At 40.1% G+C, this 23,778-nt stretch overlaps 1 protein-coding gene, 1 long non-coding RNA gene and 2 pseudogenes across 8 annotated transcripts in view; 2 read left to right on the forward strand and 2 right to left on the reverse strand.

The window, feature by feature from the left end:
* TRIM69 (tripartite motif containing 69) overlaps window positions 1–3,898 on the reverse strand; it is a 39,073-nt gene extending 35,175 nt beyond the window's left edge. For 2 of the 4 annotated variants that reach the window (XM_077764489.1, XM_077764488.1), the window contains exon 1: window positions 2,397–2,611. In XM_077764489.1, coding sequence (XP_077620615.1) covers window positions 2,397–2,402 — 6 coding nt within the window. In that variant the 5' untranslated portion in view covers window positions 2,403–2,611. Of the gene's footprint in view, window positions 1–2,396; window positions 2,612–2,964; window positions 3,060–3,883 lie in introns of those variants that run through there. The other 2 variants (XM_077764487.1, XM_077764486.1) reach the window with 2 other exon arrangements.
* The window catches only part of LOC144231881 (uncharacterized), a 33,912-nt gene continuing 12,759 nt past the window's right edge, over window positions 2,626–23,778 (forward strand). For both annotated transcript variants that reach the window (XR_013335225.1, XR_013335226.1), the window contains exons 1-3: window positions 2,626–2,949; window positions 5,934–6,073; window positions 9,687–9,768. This is a non-coding gene — a long non-coding RNA (uncharacterized LOC144231881). The remainder of the gene's footprint in view (window positions 2,950–5,933; window positions 6,074–9,686; window positions 9,769–23,778) is intronic.
* On the reverse strand, window positions 10,780–14,225 carry LOC144231879 (E3 ubiquitin-protein ligase RNF4 pseudogene; annotated as a pseudogene). Of its 2 annotated transcripts, none has more exons than XR_013335223.1 (2): window positions 14,101–14,225; window positions 10,780–11,919 (listed from the first exon to the last, which is right to left on the reverse strand). The product of XR_013335223.1 is annotated as an E3 ubiquitin-protein ligase RNF4 pseudogene, transcript variant X1 (transcript). The 2 variants fall into 2 exon arrangements; XR_013335224.1 differs by lacking the exon at window positions 14,101–14,225 and adding an exon at window positions 13,832–14,083.
* Window positions 18,112–18,679, forward strand: LOC144231767 (dihydrofolate reductase-like; annotated as a pseudogene).

A 23,778-nucleotide genomic window follows, 5' to 3' on the forward strand; every position in this document is an offset into this window, starting at 1 on the left:
GTGCCTACTTTTACTAACTTCACCTTAATAAGAGTGTAGTAAGAAGAGACAATAGTAATAGGAATATAGCAGGAATAGACAATAGTGTTTATTTTTCCCTCTAGAAATTATAAACAAAATGGGTATACCTCTGATTCAACAGCTAAGAATAGAGTAAGAGCAAATCTAAAGGTTCCATAAACAAGGAACCTTATCTTAATGGTTAATATGTTTAATTAAACTTTATAAGAAGTAGAAACTGATAGAAATGATATATCAGAACATAAAGATTCAGGTGTCAAAATTTCTTGTTGATAAATTTTAGTGAGTTTTTTTCAGCTTTCTATAAATATACATTTTCTTTTGTCTATGAGGAAAACACATGGTTCAGATGAATATAGCATCCTTAATTTTAGCTCTGAGGAGATCTTAAAGGAATTCAATTAAAAATGTTTAACTCCTCAACAAAACTAAAACACAAGCTACTGAATAAGAGAAGATGTTTGCAAATGATATATCCAATAAAGGATTAGTATCCAAAATATATAAAGAACTTCTACAACTCCACGCCAAAACACCAAATAATCCAATTAAATGGGGGCAGAAGACATGAACAGACATTTCTCCAAAGAAGATATGCAGATGGCCAACAGACACATGAAAGGTGCTCAACATCATTCATCGATAGGGAAATACAAATCAAAACTACAATGAGATATCACCTCACACCTGTCAGAATGACTAAAACAAAAAACACAAGAAACAACAAGTGTTGGCGAAGATATAGAGAAAAAGAAACCATGTGCACTGTTGGTGGGGATGCAAACTGGTGCAGCCACTATGGAAAACAGTATGGAGATTCCTCAAAAAATTAAAAACAGAACTACCATATATGTTCCAATAATTCCACTACTGGGGTGTTTACTCAAAGAATACGAAAACATTAATTCAAAGGGATACATGCACCCCTATCTTAAATGCAGTGTCTGTTTACAATAGTCAAATTATGGAAGCAGCCCAAATGTTCATCAACAGATGAATGGATAAAGAAGATGTGGTATGTATACACAATGGAATATTACTTAGCCATGAAACAGAATGAAACCTTGCCATTTGCAACAACATGGATGGATTCCAGAGGGTATGATTCTAACCAACAGAAGCCAGTCAGAGAAAGACAAATACCATATGATTTCACTCATATGTGGAATTTAAGAAACTAAATGAATGAACAAAGAAAAAGGAGACAAACCAAAAACCAGACTCTTAACTACAGAGAATAAACTGGTGGTTACCAGAGAGGAGGTAGGTGGGGAGATAGGGGAAAAAGGCAAAGGGGATTAGAGTACACTTATTGTGATGAGCACTGAGTAATGTACAGAATTGTCCTATCACCGTATTGTACACCTGAAACCAATATAACACTGTATGTTAACTATACTGGAATTAAAATTTAAACAATGATATCTTAGCTAATGCTAATTCCATTTATAACTTTTCAGAATTCTAACAGGCATAAATAACTCGAGACCTCACTGTAGTGAAAAAATATATATATTTAATTCATTAGTCAATTTTGGAAGATACAGTTAGAGATAAAATAAAATAACTGGAAGACAAAAAAATGTTTAACACCTATGAGAATCAATTCTGCTATAAATATAAAATATAAAATGTGATAGTATTACTAGCAAACCAAGTTATACATAATAAATTTTTTCAATTTAAAATAACGTGATTAGGAGTACCTGAGTGGCTCTGTTGGTTAAGCATCTGGCTGTTTATTTCAGCTCAGGTTATGATCTCATGGTTCATGAGTTCAAGACCCACATTAGGCTCTGCACTCAGTGCAGAGGGATTCTGCTTGGGATTCTTGCTCCCCTCTCTCTCTGTCCCTCCCCCCGAAATAAATAAATAAACATAAAATAATATAAGGTCATTAGTATGAGTGAAATAGGCACACTTATCTTGATAAACACAGAGTAACATACAGAATTGTTGAATCATTATATTGCACACCTGAAGCTAGAATAACACTACATGTTAACTATACTAGAATTAAACTTCAAAGGAAAAGGATGGAATAGATCCATGCATACTGAAATAAAGCAATCTTTAGAATATAAAAAACTAAATTAGTTAATAAAGAAAGTAAACTTTATATAGAATTTAGTTTAATTTTTATCAAAAATTTATGGTGGGTATCATTTCTTGCCTACCAATCTCTAAATTCTCAGTTAAATTATCTAAATTCTCAGTTATTCTAATATCTGAAGAGAGTAAAGCAGCTATAATCTGTCACAAATTAAATAGTTCCCTGAATTTCCTTTCATACTGTAAAATCCATACTCCCTTCTGTGATCCAGTTTTCCACACTATGTCTAGAAAATTAGCTGAGTTAAGGAAGGGTTACTCACCTCCATTCAGTTCTATCATTGGGCCACCAGGGAACGGAAACAGGCACTTGGATCAAACCACAACAGGCCCAGGATAACTGCAGATCAGGAATCAGGTCCCTGGTAGTTTGCTAAGAATGGTCTCAGAGCATGACAGAAGGAAGAAAAGCTCAGGAGCTGAGGAGATAGGGCAAGGCCAGAGTGAGTTCTGGCAGATTCCGCGGCAGTTTGTCAGTTGCTTTGATCATCATTAGCTTAAGAGAAAGAGATACCCTGATTGGAATGGCCTACCCACTCACCCCCTTTTTTTGTGTGGGGGAGGGGGAAGGCAACTCATTTAGATTCAAGGTGGCAGTCTAATCTTAAGGTTCACATATTCCCATTTCTGGACTGGGATTCTCTGTGAAGGAGGAAATAAACATCATCATCTGCCTATAAGCAGAATGCATGAGGAATAACCAGATCATCTCTTCTTGTGATCTCAGTATTGAGACCCTACCTGAGTGGCTTTAAAAAAGACCAATCCCACCTCTCAGCTCACATTCCATTGAAACAGCCCCAACTCTATTTCTGAGTAAGTAACAAATACCTGGGAAATCCTAGGACCTAAGGAACCAAGATGAGAAAAGCCTCATTTAAAACAGCTTTCTTGAGCAGTTTTAGTTCACAGAGATCTGTACCTAGATTGTGTTCCTGAGTGACCAACTTATAAACAGCCATCACGGAACCAGATTTTCTCTAACTCAATAGATTTTATTGAATGTCTAGCTCCTATGGAATGCCTCCTGTCCAGTCTTAATGCACGCAACTATTCCTCTGTTGTTTGGGATTGCCCAAATATGCCAGGGTATGTGGCTTTGCACATGTCCCTTCTACTGGGGATCCTTTCTCTCCCAACCCTAATCATTATCTCTTTAGTAAACTCTTCCATAACCAGCCCCCCTGAGCTTGTCCTCTACCCCATCCCTTGTAGAAAATATTTTGCTGGCTTGGGGCGCCTGGGTGGCTTAGTCGGTCAAGCGTCCGACTTTCGCTTAGGTCATGATCTCGCGGTTCGTGGGTTCGAGCCCCGCGTCGGGCTCTGTGCTGACTGCCAGCCCAGAGCCTGGAGCCTGTTTCAGAGTCTGTGACTCCCTCTCTCTCTGACCCTCCCCTGCTCACACTGTCTCTCTCTCTCTCCTAGAAATAAATAAAACATTAAAAAAAAAAAAAGAAAGAAAATATTTTGCTGGCTCTATTCCAGGGTTTCTCCACTTAAGCCCTACAGACATTTTGAGCTGGCTAAGTTTTTCTTGTGGGGGGCTGTCCTGTTAATTTTAGGATGGTTAGCAGCATTTCTGGCCTCTGCTCACTAGATGCCAGTAGCATCCCCACCCCCCAGTTGTGACTATCAAAATTGTCTCCAGATGCCAAATGTCTGCTAGGTGTATGGGGGTAGAACTAACTCCCAGCTGAGAATCAGTGCTTTACACATTTCTATAACAGCCTAGATCTTTGTACATACCTACCTGTTCATAATTAGTTTGATTTCATGTCTGCCCCTTCACTAAATTGTAAACAACTACTGGGTAGTGCTATCTTGCTCACCATGACAGTATGTGGCATTTGTTGGATAAAACACCTTATCAAATAAGTGGCTATGAAATTCTGATGATGAGCTAGGAATTATGCTCCTAACTTAAAAAATTAATTTTGTTTCATTTTTTAAAGCATTTTTTTATTTGATTTTGAAAGATGGAGAGAGACAGAGAACGAGCAGGGGAGGGGCAGAGAGAGAGGGAGACACAGAATCCAAGGCAGGCTCCAGGTTCTGAGCTGTCAGCACAGAACCCAACATGGAGCTTGAAATCACAAACCGTGAGATTATGACCTGAGTCGAAGTCAGACACTTAACCAACTGAGCCACCCAGGCACCCCCATGTTGAATATTTTTGTTGTTGGCTGAAATGTTTAACAGCATTTAGTAAAGATGATTATACTAAATCCTAGAGTCTCCACATCCTTGAGCCTGTAGGCCTGGGGCAAGATACTTACTGGCCTAGAAGACAGAAGCCCTTTCTCCCAGTAAAGAACCCAGAGCACTGAATAACAGCTAAAATGTTGAACTCCTCTGGGTATTAGTTCCTCCTATAAAGTGTGACTTCCTAAGACTCCCCTTCTACCTCTAAAGTTTGTGATGCCAGAACCTATATAGTATGAGGTCCCAAATCTCACAAAGGGGCACTTCAGGTTTTTATTTCATTATTTTAAAACCAAAGTTGGGGTTAAGCAGCAGGCAGTGACATCTAAGAAACTATACATACCAGGTTTTAGCATGTAATCTGTAGGGGGAAAAGAAAAACAAAAACAAAGTTATGAAGCAAAGTTACTTTTCTTTTGCCAAGCCCCAATCTTATCATATATAAAAGAGACAATAATATCTCATAGGATTGTTGTGAGGATTAAATGAGATGATGTATGTAATGGGCTTAATGGTGCCTGTCACATAGGGAGCACCCAATAAATGGTACTAGCTTCTATTATTGTCATTGTGCTAACACTGGTATAGCAAGTTGTTTACAAATCCTCTCCCTCAAATTAACTTTCTGTCTTGAAATGTAACAAGAGATGTAAGTAGATATTAATCTTCAAGGACTCCAGCAGAGCTGAATATAAATAAAAAATTCAAGTTTCCATCTTCTAAACTCCAAGGAAGTTACTGAGAAGTCAGAGTTATTTCTGCTTTTATGCTTCAGCTAGAACCTGGCAGATATTTCTATCATAGCTATTATTATACTGCATTCTTTCTTTCATTGTATTATAAATATTTTTCACATCTATTCTCCACTAGCTGTGAGCTTCTTGGAGGAAAGGACTGTCTTAAAAAGATGGATATCTTTTTAATTACGCAGGCCTACCACACTTTCAAAATTTAATAAATACCAGGTAAATGAGCAGATGAATGAATGAATTAATGAATGGCCCATGCCCAGCAATGCACTGCACCCTCTCTCTTCTGGATGGAGAATAGAACAGCTGTTGTCTCTGTGGGTTGGGCTTATTCAGAGGAGAGGCAGAGAGTTCATTCTCTGAAGGTGCTTTCCTCAACAAGGGAGCCAAGTGATATGAGTAACCACCACCTCTGTCCTGTCACAGCACACTAGCAGCCCCTCTGTCCTCCCTATAGAGTGTAGGTGCTCCTGGCAAAGCCACACTTGGGGCCCTATGCCTTCTTCATGCCAAACCACAGGAAAAGGGAATATGCCCTGTAGGATCTTTTAGTGTTTATTTATTTTTGACAGAGAGAGAGAGAGAGAGAGAGAGAGAGAGAGAGAGCGAGCATGCACTCAGGAGAAGGGCAGAGAGAGAGGAAGGCAAAGGGTCCAAAGCAGACTCCATGCTGTCAGCAGCAAGCCCAGTGTGGGGCTCGAACTCATGAACTATGAAATCATGACCTGAGCTGAAGTCAGATGCTCAGCAGACTGAGCCACCCCTAAAACTATTTATAAATAAGACTGGCAGAATAGCCTGCTGTCCCTAATCATGAATACCCAACAGAGCCCAACTTTTGTCTGTTAGCCTCAGATCTCAACCCAGCCAGGGAATATTGGATAGGGACTAGACAGCAGGACCTACAAACAAAGGGCTGTACCTCCGTGAGACTTTTGTCAGCTCTAAGTATCCACGAGGCTATCAGGAAAGCCCAAGGAGGCCAGTAGGTAAGAAACCTTGGGAATTTGTGTGCATTTGTGCAAGTGTTGGTTGCTGTTGCTCTCTGGCTCTTGCCACAGGGAAAATACGATTTTAGAGATAGACACTAAGATAATGATGTCATTGAAACCTATTTTACTTTATTAACACTCTGGGACAGTCATCCCAGTACACAGATTTTAATAGCATATCAGTGGGATCTAGTTGATATAATTAAGGGAAGGACCTAAAAGTTTATCCTTTTTAACAATTTTAGATTCTTGGGGAGTAACTTGTTTCTCTTGGCAGATGTACTTAATATTTATGGTGGGGATTAATTCAGTGTGGACTAGAGAATTGGAAAACACTGGACCTTACTGAAACTTGAGTCTGACTTCTCTACTGTCAATCTTAATCCTTTTCTTGAATAGTTCAGTTACAATCTGTGGTTAATGAAATCCAGATATATTACAGCTCAAGAAATCTCTGCTGTAACCTCACTGAACATCAGGAAATGATATATGTACATTGCCAGATTATCTCACTGTAGGGCAAACATAGTAAAGCCAGATCAAGCTTCAAGTGAGTAAGTTTGAATATCCATCTCTCTTAGTCCCACTTCCACTCTGGCCAAATGAGCTTCTACTTTTCCAAAAAGCTACCTGAAAGCTAAATCCAAATTTCCACAGCTGCTCCACCTTCGAACAAACACCATCTCCTAGGAGTTGCCACAAGTCAAAACGTTTGCACAGCTCTGCTGGCTGTTCTAAAATGAAACTGCTAGAAGACATGAATAGACACTTCTCCAAAGAGGACATCCAGATGGCCAACAGACACATGAAACATGATGCTCATGTTTCATCATCACAGACACATGATGATGCTCAGTGTCCCTCATCATCAGGGAAATACCAATCAAAACCACACTGAGAGACCACCTCATGCCATTCAGAGTGGCTAAAATGAACAAATCAGGGACTATAGATGCTGGCAAACATGTGGAGAAAGGGCACCCTCCTACACTGTTGGTGGGAATGTAAACTGATGCAGCCCCTCTGGAAAACAGTGTGGAGGTTCCTCAAAAAATCAACAGTAGAACTTCCCTATGACCCAGCAATAGCACTGCTAGGAATTTACCCAAGGGATAGAGGAGTGCTGATGCATAGGGACACATGTACCTGAATGTTCATAGCAGCACTCCCAACAATAGCCAAATCATGGAAAGAGCCTAAGTGTCCATAAACTGATGAATGGATCAAGAAGATGTGGTTTATCTATACAATGGAATACTACATGGCAATGAGAAAGAATGAAATCTGGCCATTTGTAATAACGTGGATGGAACTTGAGGGTGTTATGCTGAGCGAAATAAGTCAGGCAGAGAAGGACAGATACCATATGTTTTCACTCATATGTGGAACAGGAGAAATGTAACAGAGGACCATGGGAGAGGGGAAGGGGAAAAATAGTTGGGGAGAGAGAGGGAGGCAAACCATGAGAGACTCTTAAATACTGAGAACAAACTGAGGGCTGAGGGTGGTGGGGGAGAGGGGAAAATGGGTGATGAGCATGGAGGAGGGCACTTGTGGGGATGAGCACTGGGTATTATATGGAAACCAACTTGACAATAAACTATAAAAATAAATAAATGAAGGAAAATAAATAATCATCTGCCAATTAAAAAATAAATAAATAAATGAAATGAAACTGGTAGACCTCTGAGAGCAGGAGAGTACAGTGGCCTACCAAATTCCTCAGACCAAGATTCCTTCCTTTTTCTTATACACTTCATAAAATTCACTTCAGTTTTGAGAGGAAAGTCAACAGCAGGATCTTCCCTTCTTAATTCCACTTTCATATTTTTCCCTCAACTTTCAAACAGCATCTTTGGCCTTCACTGAGGTCATGTTGAATCCTTAAGAATCTTTCTCTTGAGGCTTTTTTTCAGAGCCTTTAATGGCTCCTTAGCACCTATAGAATAAACTCTACACTCCATAACACAGCAAAGAATGCTCTATCCACAATGTGGCCTTAATTTTTCTTTTCTTCTCACTTCTTTCCACAACCATATATATATAATAATCAGCCAACTTGTTCACATTAATATGCCCTGTGGCAGCTCCCTTCAGTTCTGCTTACATCCTGCTGGGTTCCTACTCTTGCCTAGATGTATGCATTCACTGCCTGTGATGTGTGAAGTGCCTAGTACTGTGCCTGGAACACAACTATGACTTAATGAATGGCAAGTGTCATTATTAATGACACTTTCTTCCTTCAATTCTTTTTTTTTTACATTCAATTAAACTTATTAATAGTTATTGTGCCCATAGCTGTCTACACAAATGGCTTTTCTTTTTTGTTTTGTTTTGAAGTATCATTTTATTTAGGGGCACCTGGGTGGCTCAGTTAAGTGGCTGACTTCGGCTCAGGTCATGATCTCATGGTTCGTGGGTTTGAGCCCTGTGTTGGGCTCTGTGCTGACTGCTTCAGATTCTGTCTTTCCCTCTCTCTCTGCCCTTCCCCTGCTCATGCTCTGTCTGTCTCTCAAAAATAAACAAAAATTTTAAATAAAAAAAAAAGAAATATCATTTTATTCAAATTCTTATTTAAATTCCAGTTAGTTAACATACAGTGTAATATAGTTCCAGGTATAGAATTTAGTGATTCATCACTTGCATACAACACCCACTACATCATCCTCCTTAACCCATCACCATTTAGCCCATCCTCCACCTACCTACCTCCAGTAACCCTCAGTTTGTTCTTTATCATTAACAGTCTGTTTCCTGGTTTGCCCCTCTCTTTTTTTGAACAGATATGTTCATCTGTTTTGTTTCTTAAATTCTACATATGAGTAAAATCATATGGTATTTGTCTTTCTCTGACTGATTTATTTCTGGCTTCAATTCTTAAAAAAGATAATATTAGTCATGCTCCCACTGAAACATTTAACCCCTTCCTAGTGCTTACACTCCAAATCCCTCAATGATGAGCTGAGCTAGACAATGAAGTAATAAAAGTCAGTGTTCCCAAGCATGTGGGATGCTTGTATGATGACAATAATCAGAACAGTGGTTGCCTGGAGAGGTGGGGATTGACTAGAAGGGGACATAAGGGGGCTTTCTGGAATAACAGAATTATTCCGTATTTTGGTTGGGGTGTTGATCATTATGAAGCATATATTTGCCCAAATGCATCTAATTATACATTTAAGATCAGTACATGTTGTTGTCCATAACATTTATCTTGTTTTTATAGAATCCCCTCTATTTTTTCCCCTGAAAACAGAGTCTAAAACTCAAATGTCTACATGAGCTTGGCAGGTAAGGGAAATATGTAGTGGGCTAGGCAGCATACAATAGGGAGGGTTGAAGGCTGCTGTCAAGCTGGAGAGACTCTGCTCTTTATCCTGATCACATGAACAAGATGTGTAAAAGCAGAATCTGTATTTAATAGGCATCTCAGATGTTTCAGTCATTAGCCAGTTTTCTGATATACTATGTGCTATGTCACAGAGTAATTAATAGTTTCCAAAGTGGGATACATAAAATGATCTGTTGAAATGTAGAAAGATAATATTTAGAACTTTTTTTCAATTTCTTTTTCATTTTCATGTTCTTTTTTGTCCTCTTTTCATTTTAGAATATACAAAGGAACACATAGAAGGGAGCATACCACATTTATCTTGCATATCCTGTGCCACATCAAGCAACTGAAGCCTGAGGTATGGAACATTTCAGAAAATGCATTGCGCAGATAGACACAACACAGGGATGGGCACTGTTCCATTGGCACGACTGAGCCTCCATGGAGGAGAGCAGCACTGCTACAACCATAGCAAGTTAGGAACAGACTTTACTGCCCATGTCATTTTGAGGGAAAAGGAGGGAGCACTGTAGAAATCTCATCCTCTCCAGTTCTAAAGTGCAGGCTGAATTGTGAGTGCTGTGTGATCGTCTGCAAAAGAAAAAAGAGCTAGTGTGTATTTGGCTGGGAGGTGGGCGGTGCCCCTGAAGCAGCTGGGATGGCAGTGCAGTGATGTGTTTGTTAACAGAGAAGCATGCCAACTTGTTGATTAGCTGACCAGTGTGGTGGAGGCAGCCACACCTGTAAAGCCAGGGTAACAGCATCTCCTCTGTGGCCTGGCAGGTCAGAGAGTGCAGAACCACAACTCTAGATTCCCGTGTGCCTAGGCAACTCCTCAGACTGGCTTCAAAGGCCAGCAGGAGTCTCAGAGGACATGGTGCCTGCCCATGGACCCACCTGTACCCTGCTGGGTGGAGAGGTAGTCAAAAAAGACTGACTTCCTTCCATCCCAGTGGAATCAGGAAATCCAGAGAAACCCAGAGACAGCACCCTACCTGGTCCGTTAATTAAAATAAAGTTTCCATTACTCTAAATAAGACCTAGTATAAGGTTACTTAAACAAGAATAAAGTTTGTCTCTCAAGTACAAGTCCAAATTTGTATGCGAAGTTTTCAGTCTCCCAGGCTATTTCTATCTACTTGCTCCACCACTCTAAGATGTTGCCCTTGTTTACATGATCCAAAATGTCCATGTGTGGTCAATTAAAAATTGATTCTTATGAGGGGGGGGAGAAAAGATTGCTTTGAGGACAACCACTAGTCTCTGGCACACTGTGACAACCAAAGTCCAGCCTTAAAGCATGAAACAAAAGAAAGTAGTCTCATACATAGTGTGTGAGAAATTAAAGTTTCTTATATACTCCAGAAAATAATTTTTTACATTTTAGTTTCTTTATTTTGAGAGAGAGAGAGAGAAAGGAGAGAGGCAGAGAGAGAGAATTCCAAGCAGGCTGTGCACTGTCAACACGGAGCCCAATGCACGGCTCAAACTTATAAACTGTGAGATCATGACCTGAGCCAAAACCAAGAGCCAGACGCTCAACTGACTGAGCCACCCAGGTACCCCAGAAAACAATTTTTAAAGGAGCCTTTTTGAAAGGCTCCAGTGTATAGGATGACAGCCACCCACAGTTTCTGCATGAGAACATGGAAAAATCCAGCCAAATACAGCACACCTCATATGTAAATACGGTGGTACTGATGACAGCTGACTTTTTTCAAACAAACTGGGCAATTTTTACTATATTTAAGGCAAGTGCAGAGGCAGTGACTACAGAAGATGTGGCCACATTCTGTAGAGTAAATATGTCGCCTACTCAGTTCAATCTCCAAGTACCCATCCATACAAATTCGACACCGGATATAACCAGGTAGTGTGCATCTTAAAGCTGCTTCTTCCAGGGCATTATGGGAGGACCCGTTGGTCACATACACATCTCTGTTTCTCATCAACTCCTCATTACTGCTCACCACACAGCTGCCAGTTTGCCTTTGGAGTGACCTTTTGTTTCCTCTTGGCCTCCTCGTTTCTTCAGTAATCACAACAGAGTCATGGCAAGTTAGGTCAATCACTGCAGGTTCTAGGGATTCACAAGTGAGGTCAACTATTTCATCACTTTCTCTGAGATCTATCAGTTCTGTTTCTAAGACCACCGCAGGCGTTGGGCCTCCTTCCCCAGCTGTACGGAATTCTCGGGTTTGTCTGGAATTCATCCTGCTACCACAGCACATTCTTGTATTCATTGTGCTTGCTGGATCCAGTCTTCAGAGAAATAAGTGATCTGTGCCAAAGTTTACAGTGAATGGTAACGTCCCCAGTGTCTCACAGCTGTTGGTCAGTCACTCTCTGACTACAAAGAATTTAGAGCCCAGATTTTCTGGTATATTTGAACTCTGATTCTGGATCCAGTCCTGTCTCCACCTCCACAACTGCTGTGTTCCCACGTGGGCGGGTGGGTTTGTGCGGCTTCTGGGAACCACTTTTAAGACAACTCAATCTTAATTTTTAACTGAAAAAAAAAGAGAAAAATTAAGTTTTGGTAATTTCTAAATAAGACTGATAGTAGTGTAAAATAGATATATAAAGAAAAATATGCATTCAAAATAATAGTTATGCATTTAAACAAAGTTTAAACTCTGTATCTCCTTATTCCATGTCCTAATGGGAAGCAAGAGAAGCCCAAGGGGCACTTAAGCACAAAAGTGCTGCATACCAAGAAAGGGTCACTATTTCATCCAAGATCCAGTGTCAGGATCTCAAGGAAACACTTATTGTTTACAAAGTAAAAATGGAGACCAGTAAGTTCTGTGCACATTTGGGGTTTTTGTACGTGTATTTATTTTGAGAGAAAGAGAGAGAGAGAAAGAGCATGGAGGAGGGGCAGAGAGGGAGGGAGAGAGAGAATCCCAAGAAGGCTCTGTGCTGTCAGCACAGACAGCGCCTGAGCCCAGACCAAGTGTCAGATGCTTAACTGACTGAGCCACCCAGGTGCCCTGCACATTTAGGTTTCTAATGGCACGTAAGAAATGAACCATTTAGTCCATGCAGAGTTTCATCTTGCCCAGTGTTCCCGTTCTAACAGAGACAGCAAGAGAAGCTTTCTTGAAGCATTTCATCCCAGATTCTGTTCTAGGGAACAGGAGGGGACAGAGTTCAAGCATTTGCTTAAGAAGACTTGGTTTGTGCCCAGGCTCTGTTATGTTGGACACATGACATAGACGGTTAAAGTTCACAAAACCTCAGCATGTAAATCCTTTCTAAAAATTATTTTGTAATTTAAAAGTAATGCATCTTCGGTCATCATTAGGGAAATGCAAATTAAAGCTATAATGAGATACCATTTCACGCCCACTAGGATGACTATGATTTAAAAAATAAATAATAAAAAGTGTTGGTGATGGTGTAGAAAAATTGGGATTCTCATATAGTGCTAGTGGGAATGTAAAATGGTGTCGCAGCTTTAGAAAACAGTCTGGCAGTTCCTCAAATGGTTAAAAGCAGAGTTACCGTATGACTCAGCAACTCCACTCCTACGTATATACCCAAGAGAATTGAAAACTTCTGTCCAAATCAAAAATTTATACACGAATGTTGGTAATATTATTGATAATAGCCCAAAAGTGGAAACAACCCAAATGCCCATTTGGATAAACAAAAGAATGGTATACGCATACAATGGAGTATTATTAAGCAATAAAAATGAATAAAGCACAGATTCTTGCTGTAATATGGATAATCTTTGAAAACATATTAAGCAGTAGAAGCCAATCACAAAAGACGATAAACTGTATGATTCCATTTATATGGAATGTCGAGAATAGGCAAATCTATAGAGACAGAAAGGTGAGTGACTCCTTAGGCCTGGGATGTTGAGGAGAAATAGGCAGTGACTGCTAATGGGTAAAGGGTTTCTTTTGAGTACAATGAAAATGTTCTAAACTTGAGGTGATGTTTGCACAACTCTGTGTATATACTAAAACTCATCGAATTGTATACTTTAAATTGATGAATTGTATGGTTTGTGAAGTATAGCTCAATAAAGCTTGTACCAAAACAAACACATAAGCTGCCATAGAAATGTTACACAAAACAATGTGATACTATCTGGATTTAGACACACCCTAGAACCTGGTGGGAAAGTGTGAAACCCTAAAGGAAAATGGAAAGCAGGGCACCCTGAGGAAGGCACAGTGCTCAGATCTCCACCGGAAGCACCGACCTACTTACCCAGTCAATTCTCCTCTTAGACCCCACAGGTAACTGCTTTTCACCAGATCACCACCCTCAAGTGTTTGCCTTTCACAACGGGCCTGCCCTTCCCCCTTCACTCTGTGCCCAGGGAAAGAGACCCTTCCCATCGAGACTAGGCAGCCCGGAAAGGCACTGCCCACCCCACCCCCGCCCCCTATACCCCCACGTACACCATCAATGACTTCGCTATTTTGTCCTGTCCAGCCCAGTCCTGCCCAGGCAGCTTTCCGGGAGTACAGGACAGGGCGTTCCAGCCACGCGCCGCTTTCCAGCCTCTCGGCTGCTTCTCTGTCGCGTCTGGACGGAGCCTGGGCGAGCCGAACCCGGGTTCCTGGCTACGCTGGCTGGGAAGAAGAACCAAGGAGCCGCAGAACCAGGGAGACCCAGTGGATAAGGAGATCAGCAGAGGGAGGGGGCGTCACGGGACCGCGGTGCTCACCGTGAACTCCCTCCGGCAGGTGGCGGCGCTCAGCAAACACACCCAAGGTCACGAAGCGAGGGGTTTCTGGCAAGTTATCCACTTGATGGCAGAAAGCACTGGGGTTTTCCCTCCTTTCCCTCCCGCTGTTTTGTTTTAGTTTCTCAACGACCCAATCACAACCCGAGCCCATGGTAGCTTGTCACCAGTCTCTGGGCGGAAAGCCCGTGTTCCAGGTTAGAAAAGGGGACTTTCCTGTCCTTAGTTTCGTCTTTCTCCAGGCTCCTGTTTACTGACCAAAAGGAGGCATCCACCCGATTGTTGTTTTCCTCTTGTTAGATAAGCAATTCCCCACTCTCTGGAAAAGTGGTTCTCAATAGAGGCAGTAGCCTTCTCTAAAAGTTTTGGAAATTAACACGACTGTTTTTGGTGGTCACTACAGGCGTATAGGGGCAGAGGGCAAGGGGCCCCAGTCCCCCCCACATACACACACACACATTGTCTCTATCTCTCAGTGTATGAAGAATATGTTTTATAATCTGGGCTTTATAATTACATGTAAAAATGTGTTTTATTTTTCAATTATTTTGTTTCTTGGATATGTTTTGACTATTTACTCTGCCAGAAAGCTTACTGAACCAAAGTGGGCCCAGTCCTTGCTAAGTTACAGACAGCAACTACACCAAGTGGAGTTTCCTCACAAGGTAAACTTTACTTGTACAAACAAGGAGATCATGGGGAATCATCTCCAAAGCTGTGTCTCCCTGAACCAGGGAAAGTAAACTCCTTTCATGAAGGTGTGGAATAAATATCCAGAAGGGGATTTTAACATTATATTGAGGCTGAGGTAACTGTTAGACCCTTTCTCAATCCTCTGGGTAGGCATCTTCCTCAAATGTTTCTTTTTCAGTCCTAGCAATTTGTTAGTTTGTTTCTAAAAGGAAAGATTGACAGCTGGGCAGAAGCTGCTAGGAGTTTAGTTCCTACCAATTAAGATTGACAATTAAACAGAAGCTTCTACTAGAGATTTTCCGAGTTCAGGGGGTCAGGCCAGGACTATATACACTGAATTTTCCAGAAATGCAACTACCAGACAACTAAAAGGAAGATGTGTTTTCAGGTTTTTTGTTTCATTTTGTTTTTGTATTTGGAATTTTACGTAGAGATTCTAACCATTTTAGATAATCACACCACAGCCAGCAATCCCATATCTGAGTCTGAGCCATTGATATAGTGCAACTCTCAGTGTTTCTTGTCATAGTTTACAGAGGTCCTAGGCCAGCTACAAGCATCTTGCACCTCATACACCATCCAGTACAGCCAGACTAGAGCATTCACATACTAAATTGCTTAACCTTCATAATCAAATTAGTAAAGAGGTAACAGTGAAGAGTTATAAAAAGGAGGTATTGGGGAAAATGGGATGGGGGAAGTGTTAGATCTGGTTGGAGTTGCAACTTCTCATCTGCAGTGGAGTCCTAGGGCCTATACTCACCTCTGTCCACCAAGCCTTAGCATGAGTACTGACTCCCCACCATAGAAATGTAACAAATAAGGCTCCAGTATATTCAAGTGACCTGCTTACTGGGCTATCACGTGAGTGGCAGAACCCTTCATTTTACAGGTTAAAAAACTGAGGCCAGGAAAAACTAAGAGATTTGGAAGCGGGTAACCTGTGGCAGAGGCAGGGCTAGAAGCTCCTGAGAATGCAGTTTGTAAATTCTCCGAGCAAGATCATTCACAGAAATCCTGAGACTTCCAGGAGAAAGCAGGCTTCCCTTTGAGGGGCACCATACAGAATGAGTGGAGACTTCAGCTAAAACCCTTCATGGAAAGGAGTAGAGGCATACTTTGTTTTTCTACCAGCTCAGAGCCAAAAAAGTTTCCCTTTTATCTCTTTGCTATGGTTTTAGGTAATTTTACTTGCTCTAGTAAGATATGAAAATAAATAACCACTGCAAGTAAAAGCAGTTGCCTGGAGCTTTACATTTTACAGAGTTCTTACCACCATCTCCTCAGAACAACTCTTGAACAGTGTCTGGTATGGGGTGATACTCCATATTTATTGAATGAATGATTGATCAAGTAACTGAATAAGCTTTACGATATAAAAATAATCATCCCATTTTATGGATTTGGTGACAAAGAGTCAAGCCAGAGGGCACCTGGGTGGCTCAGTGGGTTAAGCTTCCAAATCTCAACTCAGGTCATGATCTCATGGTTCCTGAGATCGAACTCCACATTTGACTGACTCCTCCCTGACAGCCAGAGCCTTCTTGGAAATCTGTCTCTCATTCTCTTTCTCTGTCACTCCCTACTCACACGTGTGCTCGCTTTCTCTCTCTCTCTCTCAAAATAAATACATAAACATTAAAAAAAAAGTCAAGCCAGTAATAACTATTTCTTCCATTTCTTTTGTGGAATTAGGATTCAAACTCAGATCTGAGTTCAATGGCATTCACACTTTTTTTTTTTTAAGAGAGAGAGAGAGCATGGGCCAGGGAGAGGGAGAAAGAGAGAGAGAGACAGAGAGAGTCTTAAGCAGACACCTCACTCACCATGGAGCCTGATGAAAAGATTGATTCTAAGACCCCAGGGTCATGACTTGAGCTAAAATCAAGAATTGGACACTCAACCAACTGAGCTACCCAGGCACCCCGAAACTTTGAATTTTTTAAAAAATACCTATTTTTGGGAGAATACAAACAAGGGAAGGTCAGGGAGAGGGGGATAGAGGATCTCAAATGGATTCTCTGCTGACAGGCTGACAGCAATGAGCCCTAAATGGGGCTCGAATGTCATAAACCACAAGATCATGATCTGAGCCAAAGTCAGACGGTCAACCAACTGAGCCACCCAGGTGTTACAAAACTTTGAACTTTCAATGGAAGTTTGGGACTGCAGTGTTGTGGGCCCTGCAGAGAAAGTTAACAGGAAACTTGCAGTAGCAGACTGATGCCTCACCCAGACTCAATGAGTCCATACCCAGCTTTTTCATATCTTGCTGCTAATAGCTATCACCTGCACGTTATCCTAGCCCTGCAGATTACCATCAGGCACTAGAGTGAGCTAGAAGTACCTGGGAGTTTAATGTTTCATCCCACTACACACTCTATAGCTTATATCCAAAGATAGGCTCATGTGAGCTACCAAAGCCCAGTTCCTTTGCTTCAAGGAAGAACTAACTTTGAGGGGTGTTCTTTTGTTCTAGAGCTCCCATGGGACCAGGCTGAGTGTGTAATTTCTGAAATCACCCTTCACTTGGCTTCTTCCCATTCCCTATCTATCCTCACTTCCTCTCTGCACCGCGCCCTTAATGCTTATTGGTTTCTCCTAGAAGCCCTTTCTTTATAAGTCACAGCATCCAAATTCTGGTTTCAGGGCATGCTTCTGCAAGAACTCAATCTCACATGCTCACTGACTCTTCAGATGGTGCAAATGACATGCACACTTTCAGACAGCAAGGATACCTAGAAAGCCCTTTGAGATAGCACTATGGCATTGTGTAGCAGCAAGAGTCCTCTGTTTTTACTGTGAAAACAGTAAGAAAAGGAAGTGGCCCAAGGGGGTGGGGAAATCTCACATTACTGCGGTCTTCAGTTAGGCCTGTGCTATAAAGATAGAAATACCTCCTTCCTTTCATAGACGTTTAAATCATTTTTGTTTTGAAGGACGAAAGTGGACAAATAACTCTGAATCCAACTAATGAGAGAAGATGTATGAAATTTAGTGCATAGTAAATGCTTGATACATGATTAAACTTTTTTTAAAATTCTATTTACCAGGGTTTTTTTTCTATCAGTCCTCCTTATAGCTTTCCAAAGCATCCAGATTGTTTTTAATCCTTGAAGCTTCCAATAAAAATACTCACAGATACTTTATTTCTCTTAAAATATCTAGGACCCAAATTGGTTAGTTTTCGATTTTTTTCTAAAAGCCTAGAGTCCAAGGAGACAATATATCACCAAGCTTGGCGAAGGGCGGGGAATCCCAGGATAGTGAGCCAGTTCAGAGGTGTTTACAGCTGCTGTCATGGTTCTTGCCCTAAACTACATTGTCGCTGTGTCCCAGAACATGCGCATCTGCAAGAACGGAGGCGTGCTGTAGCCCCCGCTTAGGAATGAATTCAGGTACAGTATTTCCAAAGAATGACCGCATCTTCCTCATAGAACATAAACAAAATTTAGTGATTATGAGTAGGAAGAATAGTTCTCTATTCCTAAGAAGAATCGACCTTAAAAGGAAAGAATTAATTTAGTTCTCGGTTGAGACCTTAAGGAACCTCCCCAAGAAGCTCATTTTTCTTGCCAAAAATCTGGATGATGCCTTAAAAGTTATTGAGCAATCAGAATTAGCATATAAAGTGGACATGGTTTGGATCGTGGGAGGCAGTTCTGTTTATAAGGAAACCATGAAGAAGCCAGGCCACCTTAGAATATTTGTGACAAGGATTATGCAGGAATTTGAAAGTGACACATTTTTTCCAGACATTGATTTGGAAAAATATAAACTTCCCCCAGTATACCCAGGTGTTCTTTCTGATGTCCAGGAGAAGAAAGACATTAAGTACAAATTTGAGGTATATGAAAAGAATGATTAATGTAGAGGTGTTTTCTAACTTATTTCAAGTTGTTCCCCCTCCCTCCAAACAATTACATGTTTTCATATTAGAAAAAAAAGACTTTTGTTGACTTGAGGTCAGTGGATAATTATTTCTAAGCAATGAATTTTTATGAATTAATCTTAATTAGACTATAGTTAAGATCAATCTTAACTACACCATATCAGATACCATTTGTGAAGCATTTCTTGCTACAACTGTAAGATGCCCATCAAGGTCCAGCACCTGCCTAAGGTAGCATATCCACCAAGAGCCAAAGTGAGAAAGTTCCCTGATCGCGTGAGTTGAAAGCAGGACCTATAGAGATAGGACTAGAGAGATTTGTCCAATGGTCAGAAGTGAATTATAAACAGAAGAGCAAGAACTCAGATATTAAAAGACAATTAGATCAAAATAAGGACTATGAATTCTCTATGCATATCACAATTCTGAAAAAAGTTCTGTTCACTCAGACAGGGAACTAGCAAGTTGAGAACTCCGGTATATTCTGGAGGGATAGTAAAGACGCCAATAGGACACTACCTTTTTGAAGGTTAAAAGAGAAGGTCTGAGACCTCTAAAATCTCTGTTTTGATCTTCAGTGAGATTCCATGGGATATTATGATGATAGAAGATAGGCTGTTCTTTACCAGAAAGTTAACCTAAACACAATCATTTGGCTAAAATTAGAAATTGAAAAGGTAATGAATTGAAAATAGATAATGCTAGAAACCAAAATTATGAAGTTGGAAATTAAACTTCACTGAATTAGAAAATAAGATTAAGGGGGAAAAAAAGCCTAGAAGCCAAGGGTCCAAGGAGAGATAAAGCTAATTTTTGCCCCTAAAACCTTAATGGCTACATCACAGACAAAATATTTATTTTCTTAAGGAAAGAACTTGAATTTTTCCTCAAGAGTTTAGAGTATAAGAAATAAAGTAAAAAGCAACAGCCCAAAGATACTGGGAGAGTGATTGTACACAAAAACTAGAAAAGATAACATTTGCCAGTTCCTATATTGTCTCCATTTATGCCATGTTTTCACTAGGGATAGTGAAAAAAATGAGATATAACAATTTTTATTTTAAAATTTCTTAAATTAAACATCATAATAATGACAATGACCATTTCCTAATGTTTTATTTCTTTTAACATTATCAAAGTATAATTTGCAAAACTGGACATGAAAGTAAATTATATTTTTCCAAAGCAATGTTCTTGGGAAGATACACACCCAGTACAATGCTGGTTTTCTTTTTTTGTTTTTAAATTCCAGTATAATTAACATACAATGTTATATTAGTTTCAGGGGTACAGTATAGTGATTTGACAATCCTGTACATTACTCCGTGCTCATCACAATAAATGTACTCTTAATCCCCTTCACCTGTTTCACCCACCTCCCACCCACCAGTTTATTCTCTCTAGTTAAGAGTCTGTTTTTGGTTTGTTTCTTTTTTTCTTTGTTAATTTGTTTTGTTTCTTAAATTCTACATATGAGTGAAATCGTATGGTATTTGTCTTTCTCTGACTGACTTCTTTTACTTAGCTTTATACCCTTTAGATCTATCCATGTTGTTGCAAATGGCAAGATTTCATTCTAGTTTTTGTCTAAGTAGTATTCTATTATATACATACCACCAATTCTTTATCCATTCATCTATTGTGAATATATGGTCTGCTCCCATAATTTGGCTATTGTAAATAAACATAGGGGCACATTTATCCCTACAAATTAGTGTTTTTGTATTCTTTGGGTAAATGCCCAGTAGTGGAATTACTGGATCATATAATAATTCTATTTTTAACTTTTTGAAGAACGTCCATACTGCTTCCCACAGTAGCTGCACCAGCTTGTATTCTCACCAACAGTACACAAATATCCCTTTTTCTCCACATCCTGGCCAACACCGTTGGTTCTTGCATTTTTGATTTTAGCCATTATGATAGGTGTGAAGTGATATCTCATTGTGGTTTTGATTTGCATTTCCCTGATAATGAGTGATGTAGAGCATCTTTTCATGTCTGTTTGACATTGTATGTCTTCTTTCAAGAAATGTCTGTTCATGTCTTCTGCCCATTTTTAATTGGATTATTTTTTTGTGTGATGAGTTGTATAAATTCTTTATATATTTTGGATATTAACTCTTTATTGGATATATTATTTACAAATATCTTCTCCTATTCAGTAGGTTAGGTTATCTTTTAGTTTTGTTGGTTGTTTCCATAGCTGTGCAGAAGTTTTTATTTTGATGAAGTCCCAATAGTTTGTTTTTGTTTCCCTTGCCTCAGGAGACATATGAAGAAAGATGTTATGGCTGATGTCAGAGAAATTACTGCATATCCTCTCTTCTAGGATTTTTATAGTTTCAGGTCTCACATTTAGGTCCTTAATCTGTTTTGAGTTTATTTTTGTGTATGGTGTAAGAAAATGGTCCAGTTGTATTATTTTCATGGAACTGTCTGGTTTTCCCAACACCATTTGAAAAGACTGTCTTTTTCCCATTGCATATTCTTGCCTTCCTTGTCATAGATTAATTGACCATGTAAATGTGAATTTATTTCTGGGCTCTGTATTCAGTTCCACTGAAATATTGTGCCAGTTCATACTGTTTTGATTACTACAGCTTTGTAGTATATCTTGAAATCTGGGGTTGTGATACCTCCAATTTTGTTCTTCTTTCTCAAGATTTCTCTCACTATTTAGGGTCTTGTGTGGCTCCATACAAATTTGAGAATAATTTGCTCTAGTTCTATGATAAATGCTGTTGTTATTTTGATAGGAATTACAGTAAATCTGTAGATTGCTTTTGATGGTTTGGACATTTTAACAATATTTTTTCTCCCAATCCATGAACATGGAATATCTTTCCATTTATTTATGTCATCTTCAGTTTCAACAATGACCTTTTTTTTTTTTTTTTAATAAAAATCTCCTGAAAAGCTAACCATGCCAATTGAATAGTGATAAGTGATCATTTCTGGGTGGTGAGACTAACAAGATTTTTTTTTCTTTTCTGCCTATATAAACATCTTATTTTTTAAAACAATGAGCTATTTTTTGAAACAATTTATACAAAAGCTGTAAAAATTCAAATCATATAGAAGTATGTAGAATGATATATTTTTTTAAAGTCTACTTTCAATTGTTCTGGACTTTTGGGAAAGATGGTTAAGTAGGAGGACCCTAAACTCACCTTGTCCCATGGACACAACTATAGATAACACCCACATCAGTGTAAATAACCAAGAAAATGACCTAAAGACTGGCAAAACAAACTCTACAACTAAACGGAGAGAGGCCACAATGAAGAAGTTAGGAAGGGCAGAGAAGCAGTGGGGAGCTAAACCCTGAATCTCTGGAGGGAGACTCCCCCTGCTTGCTGGAGGGAGAAAGCTGTGGGTGTGTGAGGGGAGAAAAACAGACTGTCACACCGAGGAGGCTGCATGAGGAAGAGGAATCCTCATAACATTTGGCTTTGAAAACCAGAGGGGCTGGATTTTGTGAGTTCTTACAACCACCGTGACTTAAAGCCTAGAACTTTAAAAATCAGCAGTCCTGAGGAGAGCCAGGAGATCAAAAGGAAACTGAGTCTGTGCCCTTAAAGAGATAGCACAACAAATAGCCCTAGAGATACAGCATGGAAGCCGCTAGCAGAAAACCTCTTGGGGCATATGGGAGGGAGAATTATTTACTAAATCTTTAAGTTTGGTGAAGAACTTCTCCAGGAAGTCCCTCCCCCACCCCCCAGCATAAACACAGGGCCCACTGCGGAAACCAGCACAGCTGTTAGTTTTCACTACCTAACTGCATATGCCACACCCTGTGCCCTCCAGCTGGGCCTGCCTCAGCCTTAGAGCTGTGGGTCCCCTCCCCTGGAAGACCAGTGCACACCTTGCCAACACTGTGTATCCAGACAGTGCACTTTGTAGGGCCTTATTCCTGGCAGTGACAGTGGCAGGTTATCTCCCACAGAGGACGTGTGCACCTTATTAAAACTGCTTGCCTCAGCTGGCTCCAGTCTTTGCGGCAGAGCACATCTCCTCTGGGAAAGGACCAGTAGAACAACTTGTGGGCCTGTGGCCCCCACCTGCATATGCTTTGTGGAGTAGCCCCCACCAGCCCTGGTCTCTGTGGCAACTGCTCATCCACTGTGGAAAAGGATCAGCATCATCTTGTTAAAAGTGTGTGCCCTGCCCACTACTTTCAAGAACAAGAGACATAGCTGACTTTCCTACCACACAGAAGCAGACAGAGAGAGTTAGACAAAATGAGACGACAGATCTCATCACAGATGAAAGAACAGGACAAAATTACAGCAAAAGACCTAAATGAAATGGAGAGAAGTAATGCGCTTGATAGAGAATTTAAAGTAATGATCATAAAGACACTCACTGGACTCGAGAAAAGACTGGAGAACAGCATGCGACCCTTAACAAACAGATTAAAAAGAACCAATCAGAGATAAAGAACACAGTAATTGAAATAAAAAGTATACTAGGGTCGCCTGGGTGGCTCAGTCGATTAAGCATCTGACTCTTGATTTCAGCTCTGGTCACAATCTCAGGGTTCGTGAACTTGAGCCTCGCGTGGAGGCCCATCATGGAGGCTGCATGGAATTCTGTTTCCCTCTCTCTCTCTGCCTCTTCCCCACTCACTCTCTTTCTCTCTCTCAAAATAAATAAATAAACATTAAAAAATTTTTAAATACGCTAGATGGAATAAATAACAGGTTATAAGTAGCAGAAGAATGAATCAGCAATCTGGAGGACAGAATAACAGGAAGTAATTAAGCTGAGCAAGTGAGAGAAGAAAAATTATGCAAAATTAGAATAGACTTGGGGAACTCGGTAACTTCATCAACTGAAATAACATTCACATTAGGGATCCCAGAGAAGAAGAGTGAGAAAAGGGGGAAGAAAATTTATTTGAAGAAATAATAGCTAAAAACTTCCCAAATCTGGGGCAGGAAACAGAAATGTCGGTCCAAGTAGGCACAGAAATCTCCCAACAAAATATCAAAAAGCAGTGATAAAGAATCTTAAAAGCAGCAAGAGAAAAGAAAACACATACAATGGAAACCCCAGAAGGCTATCAG

The sequence above is a fragment of the Crocuta crocuta genome, unplaced genomic scaffold, assembly GCF_008692635.1.
Source record: "Crocuta crocuta isolate KB4526 unplaced genomic scaffold, BGI_CrCroc_1.0 scaffold102, whole genome shotgun sequence".
NCBI lineage: Eukaryota > Metazoa > Chordata > Mammalia > Carnivora > Hyaenidae > Crocuta > Crocuta crocuta.